Source organism: Rhinoraja longicauda, chromosome 30 (genome assembly GCF_053455715.1).
Source record: "Rhinoraja longicauda isolate Sanriku21f chromosome 30, sRhiLon1.1, whole genome shotgun sequence".
Classification (NCBI taxonomy): domain Eukaryota; kingdom Metazoa; phylum Chordata; class Chondrichthyes; order Rajiformes; family Arhynchobatidae; genus Rhinoraja; species Rhinoraja longicauda.
This window is the reverse complement of record NC_135982.1, coordinates 1,636,072-1,648,267: the sequence shown is the minus strand read 5'-3', so window position 1 is coordinate 1,648,267 and position 12,196 is coordinate 1,636,072. Positions and strand designations below refer to the sequence as shown.

Below are 12,196 nucleotides of genomic sequence, written 5' to 3'. Positions count from 1 at the left end.
GACTATTGACTAATGAGTTCCACAGATTAACCACCCTCTGACTAAAGAAGTCACTCCTCACCCTCTTTCTAATAGTGCGCCCTTTAATTCTGAGGCTGTGACCTCTGGTCCTAGACTCCCCCACCAGTGGAAACATCCTTTCCACATCCACTCTATCTATGCCTTTCATTATTCTGTAAGTTTCAATGAGGTCCCTCCTCAACCATCTAAACTCCAGCGAGTACAGGCCCAGTGCTGTCAAACGCTCATCATATGCTAACCCACTCATTCCTGGAATCATTCTTGTAAACCTCCTCTGGACCCTCTCCAGAGCCAGCACATCCTTCCTCAGATACGGGGCCCAAATTTCCTCACAGTATTCCAAATGTGGCCTGACCAGTGCCTTATAGAGCCTCAGCATTGCATCTCTGATTTTGTATTCCAGTCCTCTTGATGGAAATGCTAGCATTGAATTAGCCTTCCTTACTAATGACTTGCGTTACAGAGATGGCGATGACAGCTGGAGCACTGTAAAGGACTTTACACGACCACAACACAGCAGCAGACAGAATGCCACACTGCACCGTATTCAGCGATAAAACGGTTAAAGCAGCATGTTTTTAAGGAGCATCTTTAAAGAGGCGAGAGAGGTAAAGCAGTGGAAAGGTTTGGAGAGAGGATCCCAGAGCTGAGGGCCCTGCGAGCTGAATGTGGAGCTCCAATTGTGAAACTATTAAAATTGGATATGAACACTATTATAAATAGTAGGTACAATTGTGCAGCAGTTGGTGTTACTGGAATGGGAGCAATTCAGAGAAAGTGTCATCCAATTCCATCAGAGCAACCTGAAAATTTGAACTCATAAAATATATGGAAATAAAAAGTGTTATTAGTAAAATTAACGATGAAGCTGTTCCCAATCAAAATATTGGCAGTTTAGGAAGGAAACCAGCTTGTTCTTTCCCAATCTGGAGTTGACTTTGACTCCAGTCCCTGACTCCCAGCTGTGGGAAGTGTCTGGACAAGTGCCTGTCACATTTCCATGACAACATAAGTCTCGTGGTCCATCACCAGTTTTTGGGAAGATAGACACAAAGTTCTGAAGTAACTTAGCGGGTCAGGCAGCATCTCTGGAGACTCACACGTGTCAAATATAGAGTTACCCAAGAAAGACTGCTCCCAATTAATCCCCCCACATCTCCAGAGATGCTGCCTGACCCACTGAGTTACTCCAGCACTTTGTGTCCATCTCCGGTATAAACCAGCATCTGCAGTTCCTTTCTACACTCCAGTTTTTGGGAAGTATCCAGGGAGCCAGGTCCGGAATCATGATCTGGGTAACTGGGATGGCATTCCCAGTAAATAGCTTGCAAGCAATTCATTGCCTGGGTTTATATCTGAAGAAGGAGATGTAAGTATTTACATCCAACACACATGGAATCCGAGTCAGCAGTGGGGAGAAGCAAAAACCGGAAAGTATAGGAGCAAACTGCAGATGCTGGTTTACACAACATGCTGCAATAACTCAGCGGAACAGGCAGCTTCTCTGGATACTGGTCTCAACCCCAAACGTCACCCATTCCTTCTCTCCAGAGATGCCGCCTGTCCCGCTGCGTTACCCCAGCATTTTGTGTCTATCTTCAGGAAAAACAGGAAGACAGATGGAGATGGTCAGAGAGTTTAATTCATGAGTGGTCGCTTTCTGTCAACACGTCGGCCATTAGCAGCCTGAACTGGCATGTCAAGGACCTGCGATATGGGCATGGACTAACTAGCACAGTGATCAAAAACTGGAACACGAAAGGATGATGGACAATCTTTATATTTACAAAAAATCAGAAACAGTATGTGGGCAGTCCAATTCAAGGAGGGACCATACCGGACTTTGCATTAGGGAACAAGCTTGGCCAGGTGACTGGTGGTGCAGGGTAAGAATATTTAGGGGACAGTGATCACAACACCATATGTTTTAGAATAGACACATTTAAAGTGCTAGGGTAACTCAGTGCATCAGGCAGCATCACTGGAGAAAAAGGATGAGTGACGTTTAGGTTTGGAAGTCACCCATCCCTTCTCTCCAAAGATGCTGCCTGACCCACTGAGTTACATAGAAACATAGAGTTTCTCTATGTTACTCCAGCATTTTGTGTCTATCTTTGGTATAAACCAGCATTTGCCGTTCCTTTCTACGCCTATCCATAGGGTTTAAGATCATTATGAATAAGGAGGAAGGTACTAAATTGGAGCACAGTAGATTGCAGCATTATTAGGCAGGAGCCAGGGAGAGTAAATTGGGAGCAGTTGATCTTGTCCACATCTGACATGTGGGAGGTGTTTAAAGGCCAGTTGACCAGAGTTCAGGACCAGCATGTTCCAGTAAGGACAAGGTAGGGGAACCTTGGATGACCATTTACATTGTACATTTGGTCTAAGACAGAGCGGAAGGGTGTGTAAGTTTCAGGAAGATGAAATCAGACAGGATCTTTGAGGATTATATAGCAAGCAAGAAAGAACAAGCGGACAATTGGTGAGTCAGATTAAAGAAAATCTCAAGGCTTTCTATCAGTACTTAGAAAACTAGAGGGTAACCAGGGAGAAGGTCAACTGCTCATGGATAAAGATCATAAGATCATAAGTGATAGGAGTAGAATTAGGCCATTCAGCCCATCAAGTCTACTCCACCATTCAATCATGGCTGATCTATCTCTCCCTCCTAACCCCATTCTCCTGCCTTCTCCCCATAACCACTGACACCGTACAAATCAAGAATCTATCTACCTCTGCTTTAAATATATCCACTGACTTGGCCTCTACAGCCTTCTGTGGCAAAGAATTCCACAGATTCTCCACCCTCTGACTAAATAAATTCCTCCTCATCTCCTTTCTAAAAGAAAGTCCTTTAATTCTGAGGCTATGACCTCTAATCCTAGACTCTTCCACTAGTGGAAACATCCTTTCTACATCCACTCTATCCAAGCCTTTCACTATTCTGTACGTTTCAATGAGGTCCCCCCTCATTCTTCTAAACTCCAGCGAGTACAGGCCCAGTGCTGACAAACGCTCATCATATGTTAATCTACTCATTCCTGTGATCATTCTTGTAAACCTCCTCTGGACCCTCTCCAGAGCCAGCACATCCATCCTCAGATATGGGGCCCAAAATTGCTCACAATATTACAAATGCGGCCTTACCAGTTCATTGTAGAGCCTGTTTTTGTATGCAAGCCTTCTAGAGATAAGTCTGCAAATGACACCACATTTGGTGGGGCTGCGGAGAGTGAGGAAGGCTATCGATGTACACAGTGGGATATACAGTAGTTCACATACTGAAATGGGTGGAGAATTGGCAGGTGGAGTTTAGTCCGTACAAGTGTGAGGTGTTGCACTGGGAGTTAATGGCAGGACCCTTGACAGCATTGATGTGCAATGGGATCGTGGGGTCCAGGCCCATGGTCCCCTAAAAGTGGTAACACAAATAGATGGACTGGTTAAGAAGGCGTATGATATGCTCGCCTTCATCAGTCGGGGCTTTGAGTATAAGAAAGTCATGTTGCTGCTTTATTGAACAATATGTGTAGGAAGGATCTGCAAATGCTGGTTTATACCAAAGATAGACACAAAATGCTGGAGTAACTCAGTGTGACAGGCAGCTTCTCTGGAGAGAAGGAATGGGTGACATTTCGAGTTGAGACCCTGCTTCAGGCTGAGAGTCAGGGGCCTCAGTCTGAAGAAGAGTCTTAACCCGAAACGTCACCTATTCCTTTTCTCCAGAGATGCTGCCTGACCCAATAGACAATAGACAGTAGACAATAGTTGCAAGAGGAGGCCATTCGGCCCTTCATGCCAGCACTGCCATTCATTGTGCTCATGGCTGATCATCCACAATCAGTACCCCGTTCCTGTCCTCTCCTCATATCCCTTGACTCCGCTATCTTTAGGAGCTTTATCTAACTCTCTCTCGAAAGCATCCAGAGAATTGGCCTCTACTGCCTTCTGAGGCAGAGAGTTCCACAGATTCACAACCCAGTGAGTTACGCCAACATTTTGTGTTCATCTACAGCTTTCTTGAACTTTTGATGAGCCGCATGTGGAGTATTGTGTGCAGTTCTGGTCGCCCCATTACAGGAAGGATGTGGAGGCTTTAGACTGGGTGCAGGAAGTTTACCAGACACTGCCTGGAATAGAGGGCATCAGCCATAAGGAGAGGTTGGACAAACTTGGACACTCAGAGTGTCAGAGGCTGGGGGTATAAGCATGGATTGGAGGATATGGAGGGATTGGAGGGATATGGGTCTCATGGAGGCTGAGAAGTTTAACATGAATTTTGGTCGGCACGGACATTGTGGGCCGAAGGGCCTGTTCCTGAGCAGTACTGTTGTATGTTCTGTTGTAAGTGTACTGTAGTATACAGAGATGTCTCTGGCAGAGAGGAAACGACGTTCAGAAACTTGAACAGAAACTCTGTCTAAGCTTGCAATCACATTGAGACAATTGGCATTGCACAAGCAAACGGGAAGTGGTGACATAACAGTTTACTGTTGGATATCTCCAAAGGAAAGCATGATCTGAAGCCATAACAGGAAGCAGTTTCAGGCACTGGCATGTGTGTCCTTGGCAATATTCCAAACCGTCAACAAATGAGGATTACATTAGATGAGATACCCTCATTGTCACATGTAACAAGTCACAGTGAGATGCTTTGTTCTGCATACGTAGGCACCAGGTAAAGTGTGCCGTCAAAGTTTCAAAGTACTCCATTGTTGCCTTAGTGGTCCCTCTCCCTTAGTTTTCAATGCCCTCCCTCCGCCCAGTCCCCCTTAGTTCTCGGCGGCCCCCCTACACTGGATCCCCCCCTTTGTTCTCGGTGCCCCCCAACGCTGGGTCCCCCCCTTAGTTTCCGGCACCCACCCCCCCCCCCCCACGCTGCATCCCCCTTCTGTTATCAGCCCCCCTACACTGGGTCCCTCCTCTGTTATCAGCGACCCCCATACACTGGGTCCCCCCTCTGTTATCAGCGGCCCTATACACTGGGTTTCCCCCTCTGTTATCAGCGGTCCCCATACACTGGGTCCCCTCTGTTATCTGCGGCCCCCATACACTCGGTCCCCCCTCTGTTATCGGCGGCCCCCCTACACTGGGTCCCCCCTCTGTTATCGGCGGCCCCCCTACACTGGGTCCCCCCTCTGTTATCGGCAGCCCCCCTACACTGGGTCCCCTCTGTTATCAGCGGCCCCCATACACTGGGTCCCCCCTCTGTTATCGGCGGCCCCCCCTACACTGGGTCCCCCCTCTGTTATCAGCAGCCCCCCTACACTGGGTCCCCCCTCTGTTATCAGCAGCCCCCCTACACTGGGTCCCCCCTCTGTTATCAGCAGCCCCCCTACACTGGGTCCCCCCCTCTGTTATCAGCAGCCCCCCTACACTGGGTCCCCCCTCTGTTATCGGCGGCCCTCCACTCCGGGTCTCCCTTTAGATCGGGGCCATGAACTTACATTGATTGCAGCTCAGTCCAGTCCACCCGGGAGAGCAGGAGCAGGTGCCTGACACGTGGTCACAGAGGGCACCGTTCTGGCAGCCACACACCTGCCGGCACTCCACGCCGTGAAACCCACCTGGACACGCTGTGGAATAAGTACAAGCACGTGAGCACACGTTCACAGCGCACTGCCCACACCAATGTCCGCACAGCCGACACGCCAGTGTGTACCGCGGGGGCTGTTATCCTGGAGGGCAAGGTGCATCTCCCTGTATGTCCCACTCCCGTGCTACCACCTACCTCGCTCGCAGAAGGTTCCCAGCCAGCCTGCGGTACAGTTACAGGCCCCGCTCACGTGATCGCAGGCTGCATCGTTCTCGCAGTGACACCGGTGCCGGCAGCCTGCTCCATACGTACCTCCAGGGCACTCTGCAACGAGACGGAGAGAGCTGAGGACCACCATCACACATTGACATTGGGTCATTATTGTGCCCTGTGCAGCTGCTACTCTGTCACCATCACACCCACCACCTTGGGATGAGATATCATTGGGCCCACCGCACTGAATAGGTTCCATCAGGTTAAGGCCCTATGACCAGGTCATTACTGTATTATCAGTGGGTTGAGATACCCTCACCAGGTAATCACTGGGCCCCACTGGAGATAGACACTAAAACTGGAGTAACTCAGTGAGATAGAGATGCTGTCTGACCTGCTGAGCTACTCTACTTTTTGTGTCTATCTTCACTGTAAATGCATGTTCTGGGTTTATTCCGCTTTGACAGTATCCTGCGTAAACTTTCTTTGGCTTTTCACCCACAGTGATGGCGTCTCAGAATTAGCATCCAGTGTGCTGCTTAATGAAGGAAAGCTCTCCTACCCACCATAGCCCAGAACCGCCTCGCCCCCAAACCACAAACAGCCGTGGTCCCTGAGATCTGGTGAGGACCCTGCTGTTAAATGTAGACCACTCCATTTCTAAACCAAAGTCATTTGTCAGCCTATTGCCAGCAGCACCAGAGTCTACAACTACATCTCCATTTCCTATTACATCCTCAAGGCAGCAATTGTTACTAAAAATAAAAGCAACCCTGCCACGTATGGAACCTTGCTCAGCTGGGAAACTGATTAAAAAAACGACCCCCTTCCTTGCACACAATAGGTTCCGATACACTTATGTTCATTATTATTTCTACCTTTCATATTTGGAATCCAGTTTCACGTACATTTGGAGATATTTATCGGCGTTTTAAAACCTGCAGAGGAAGTTCACTATTTTAAGTACTCCAGTTGCAAAGATATTCATTACTCTTCTTCTCTCACCACTTGATTTGCTCGTTGTTGAATTTGGCAGTCACAATGCCCTCTTCAGTGCCACAGAACTGGGCCAAGCAAACTCTCTGGGGCCGACTGCATGTTAAATCTCCCCCAGATGTGAATTATTTCTGTATCTGAACTGCGCTTTGATGAGAAAAACAGTTCAACATCAGAAATCGGCTGAGATGAGCTAAATCAGAGAGTAACCACACAGAGGTCCCAGGTCCAATCAAGCTGAGGAAAGCACAACATGTTTCATTCTAAGGAGCAGATGACTGAGAGGGGATGCTGGGCTTTTTGGAGTGGGGGTGCTTGCATTATTTTGTTCTTTAGAATTATAAAGAGGATCAATAGGTAAACATGGAAAATATACTTTTATTAGAAAGTCATCTGCATTGATGGTTGCTAGGAAATCACAGTCATTGAACGATACAGTGTGGAAACAGGCCCCTCAGCCCACTTGTTCACACCAGCCAACATATCCCACCTACACTAGTCCCACCTGCCTGCGTTTGGCCCATATCTCTCTAAACCTGTCCTATCCATGCACCTGTCTAACTGTTTTTTTTAATGCTGTTATCAGGTAACTGAACCATCCTAGCAACAACTCGAGAGCAGTCCTGAATGACTATTGACCTCATTGGAGACCCTCAGATTATCTTTGATTGGACATTACCGTCTGTATCTTGCACTAAACGTTAATCACGTTATTCCCTTTATCAATTATCTGTATACTGCAGATGGCTCGATAGTAATCATGTATAGTCTTTCCACTGACTGGTTAGCACACAACAAAAGCTTTTCATTGTACCTTAGTACACGTGACAATAAACTAAACTAAACTAAAATGTCGTGATAGTACCTGCCTCAACTACCTCCTCTGGCAGCTCGTTCCATATATCCCCATCCTTTGTGTGAAAAAGTTACCCCTCAGGTTCCTATTAAACCACCCCCCCCCCCCCATCTTAAACCTATGTCCTCCTAATCAATTAGCCATTTTGGAGAAACTGTTTGGAGAATGGTGAGATTGCAAGATGTATGGAATTGAATGCTGTTTGCTGCAAGCAGGCTAATTCACTTTGACCATCGCAGTAGAGTTGTTTTTCCTACCATGGCTATCAACCAACAGCTAGTCAGTAACAATGTGTTGTCAACTAATTTTTCTGCTGAATCATCATTCTGTGTACAGTGGAGTATTTATTTTGATTGTTGCACATTGGACACAAACACGCCGTAATGTGTGCAGAGTGATTTATGCATAATTGAAACAAAACAGCCACAACACTGATTTTCATCAACATGGTGGAAGTTATTTTAAGATGTGTGGAATTGAATGCTGTTGGCTGCAAGCAGGCTAATTCACTGTTTCCAGCGTAGTAGAGTTGTTTTTCATATCGCGGCTAACAAGTAAAAGGTATTTGGCTTGCCGTGCCAGAGACTGGACAAGACCACTTGCAGAGATGCATTAAGGAGAAGAGCAGAGAGACCATGAGGCTGACAGAATGGAAGCCTGCATTCATTTGATTAGAGGGAAGGAGCTGATACTCTGCTGCTATATGTCCTGCAATCTCTGACAAATGTGATTTGTACTTAGTTTATGGTGCATACAGTTACAATAATGGTCGTGTTTGGCTCAGTCACCAACCACGACATCTGGAGGCTGCAACAGATCGTTCGATCAGCTGCGAAGGTTGTTGGCTGCAACCTTCCCCCCATTGACGAACTGTACACTGCAAGGGCCAGGAAGCGAGCGGGCAAGATCATCTCTGACCCCTCTCACCCTGGCCACAAACTCTTTGAAGCGCTTCCCTCTGGAAGGCGACTCCGGACAGTCAAAGCAGCCACAGCCAGACATAAAATAGCTTTTTTCCACCAGTGATAGTTCTACTCAATAATCAGTCTGTAGTCTCTTTTTTGCTCTGTTTTATTTTTACCCACATGTTTAGACCGTAATGTTGTATCCTTATTGTTTTGATATGTTTATGCTTTATTCTTAATTGTTAACTGTATGTTTGTGTGGTCATTTGTGAGCGGAGCACCAAGGCACATTCCTTGTATATGCATACTTGGCCAATAAACTTATTCATTCATAAATGTGGACGGCTCGATTATAAGCATTTATTGTCTTTCTGCTGACTGGTTGGCATGAGACAAAAGCCTTTCACTGTACCTCAGTACACGTGACAATAAACTCAACTCAGCTCCACTCTGAATCCTAGTGAATGAATAGATTTAGATTTTTAGATTTCGAGATACAGCGCAGAAACAGACCCTTCAGCCCACCGGGTCCGTGCCGCCCAGCGATCCCCACACATTAACACTATCCTACACCCACTAGGGACAATTTTTTTAAAACATTTGCCCAGCCAATTAACCTACAAACCTGTACGTCTTTAGAGTGTGGGAGGAAACCAAAGATCTCGGAGAAACATAGAAACATAAAAAATAGGTGCAGGAGTAGGCCATTCGGCCCTTCGAGCCTGCACCGCCATTCAATATGATCATGGCTGATCATCCAGCTCAGTAGCCTGTACCTGCCTTCTCTCCATACCCCCTGATCCCTTTAGCCACAAGGGCCACATCTAACTCCCTCTTAAATATAGCCAATGAACTGGCCTCAACTACCTTCTGTGGCAGAGAATTCCACAGATTCACTACTCTCTGTGTGAAGAAATGTTTTCTCATCTCGGTCCTAAAAGACTTCCCCCTTATCCTTAAGCTGTGACCCCTGGTTCTGGACTCCCCCAACATCGGGAACAATCTTCCCGCATCTAGCCTCTCCAACCCCTTAAGAATTTTATATGTTTCTATAAGATCCCCCCTCAGTCTTCTAAATTCCAGCGAGTACAAGCCTAGTCTATCCAGTCTTTCTTCATATGAAAGTCCCGCCATCCCAGGGATCAATCTGGTGAACCTTCTCTGTACTCCCTCTAAGGCAAGAACGTCTTTCCTCAGATTAGGAGACCAAAACTGCACACAATACTCCCAGAAAACCCACGCAGGCCACGGGGAGAACGTACAAACTCTGTACAGTACAGCACCCGTAGTCAGGATCGAACCTGAGCCTCCAGTGCTGCATTCGCTGTAAGGCAGCAACTCTACCGTTGCGCCACCGTGCCGCCATAGGAAAATAAGAGTTGTGGGTATTTTGTATCATTATGCATAAAATAATTCTACACATATTATGACGTGTTTGTGTTTGGGCTGAGGTTTTATTGATGAACAGTTTGGGCTGGTACTTTCTGTTACAGTTGACCCTGATATTCCCAGTGTGTGTGTTACACAGAGCTCACAGTAACAGTGCTGTGCTCCCAGTGTGTGTGTGTTACACAGAACTCACAGTAACAGTGCTGTGCTCTCCAGTGTGTGTGTGTTACACAGAACTCACAGTAACAGTGCTGTGCTCCCAGTGTGTGTGTTACACAGAGCTCACAGTAACAGTGCTGTGCTCTCCAGTGTGTGTGTTACACAGAGCTCACAGTAACAGTGTTGACCTGCTCCCAGTGAGCACCAGGTGATGTTTTTACAATGGGAAAAGTCACAAATGTGATTTTTTAAAGCAAGAATGTCCCAATTTAGTGCTGCATTTTGGTGCCATCTGATTTGGTGCCATGGAATATGGAATAACTCAACCACCTGGATTATGTGAAATTCCACTTCTGGGCTTTAAACTGGTTAAAGTGGTTTACAACACCTCCTACTTTTGGAATTCTGTGACATTAGTGGGACAAATACCAACTCCATGCTGTGCTTGTAGTGAGAAAACAACTGGCATTTCCATAGTACCTGCCGTAACCACAGCTCACCCTAAAGTCCAGTGAGTTGCAGTCGGCACTGTTACAAATGGGGGAACCTAGTTGGCACACCAACAGTGAGGGGACAATGACTACCTGAAGTGAGGTGACACTTATAATGACACAAAGTGCTGGAGTAACTCAGCATGTCAGGCAGCATCTGTGGAGGACATGGATAGGTGATGTTTCGGGTTGGGGCTCTTCCTCAGACTGATACTGGTGGGATTTCCCTGTTCCCTATACATGGCATGTATACCATTAATCCTCTCAGAATGAAGAGCAATCTCCCGGGAGTGTTCTTTGGAGATTAGATAACAAACCCAATATATATCCATTTGTTAAAACCAGAAACCAAACAAAATTAATCAGGATTATTGACATTGTCACACACAAAACAATACCCAGTTCTAATAAAGTGTGTTGAAGAAACGCTGACTTAAGAGTAGTAGGTGTGGGGGTTTGGCTTGTGAGTCTTTGGTGAGGAGGCTGAGCAGAGGTATAGGTAAGAACAGGGAAGGCCTGTTACCCTTTAGACTTAGTGTGTTTACAACAGTGGTACGCTTGTCCTGCGGTATGTGAGAGATCAGGGAAAGTTCCAGCCACCTGGCGACTCCATCTGTGGGAAATGCTCTCAGCTCCAACTCCTGACTCACCATGTCAATGAACTGGAGCTGGGGTTGGATGCACTCAGGAGAGGAATAGATCGGGTAGATGCACAGAGTCTCTTGCCCAGAGCAGGTGAATCGAGGACATAGGTTCAAGGAGATAGGTTCTCCTTGGGACATAGGTTCTCCAGAGGACATAGGTTCAAAGAGAAAAGATTTAATAGGAATCTGAGAGATAGCTTTTCACACAGAGGGTGGTGGGTGTATGGAACAAGCTGCCAGAGGAGGTAGTTGAGGCTGCGACTATCCCAACGTTTAAGAAGCAGTTAGACAGGTACATGGATAGGATCAGTTTGGAGGGATATGGACCAAATGCAGGCAGGTGGGACTAGTGTAGCTGGGACATGTTGGTGGGTGTGGGCAGGTGGGACTAGTGTAGATGGGGGTATGTTGGTGGGTGTGGGCAGGTGGGACTAGTGTAGCTGGGACATGTTGGCCGGTGTGGGCAGGTGGGACTAGTGTAGATGGGGTATGTTGGTGGGTGTGGGCAGGTGGGACTAGTGTAGCTGGGACATGTTGGCCGGTGTGGGCAAGTTGGGCCGAGGGGCCTGTTTCCACACTGTATCACTCTATGACACTCGGATGATCCAGGCTGCTGAGGGCACCAGAGGTAGTCACACCCAAGGTGCAGGCTGAGGTTGTTGGGGGAGCAGCAGGAAATGTGAAGTGGCCATTTCCCTCAGCAGCAGATATACCTCTTCAGATAGTTTTGGACATATACAATTTATAAAAGGACTAGACAAGTTAGATGCAGGACAAATGTTCCCAATGTTGGGGGAGTCCACATCCAGGGGCCACAGTCTTAGAATAAAGTGGAGGCCATTTAAAACTGAAGTAGGATGAAACTTTTTCACCCAGAGAGTTCTGAATTTGTGGAATTCTCTGCCACAGAAGGCAGTGGAAGCCAAATTACTGGATAAATTTAAAAGAGAGTTAGATAGAGCTGTAGAGACTAGTGGAATCAA

The 12,196-nt window shown here is 46.9% G+C and overlaps 1 protein-coding gene across 1 annotated transcript in view; it reads right to left on the bottom strand.

Moving 5' to 3' along the window:
• The window catches only part of LOC144607921 (uncharacterized), a 511,597-nt gene that overhangs the window by 48,307 nt on the left and 451,094 nt on the right, over positions 1-12,196 (bottom strand). Inside the window, exons 23-24 of the mRNA XM_078425055.1 lie at positions 5,756-5,884; positions 5,472-5,600 (exon numbers count right to left, since the gene is read on the bottom strand). Of these exons, the coding sequence (XP_078281181.1) occupies positions 5,472-5,600; positions 5,756-5,884 (258 nt within the window). The remainder of the gene's footprint in view (positions 1-5,471; positions 5,601-5,755; positions 5,885-12,196) is intronic.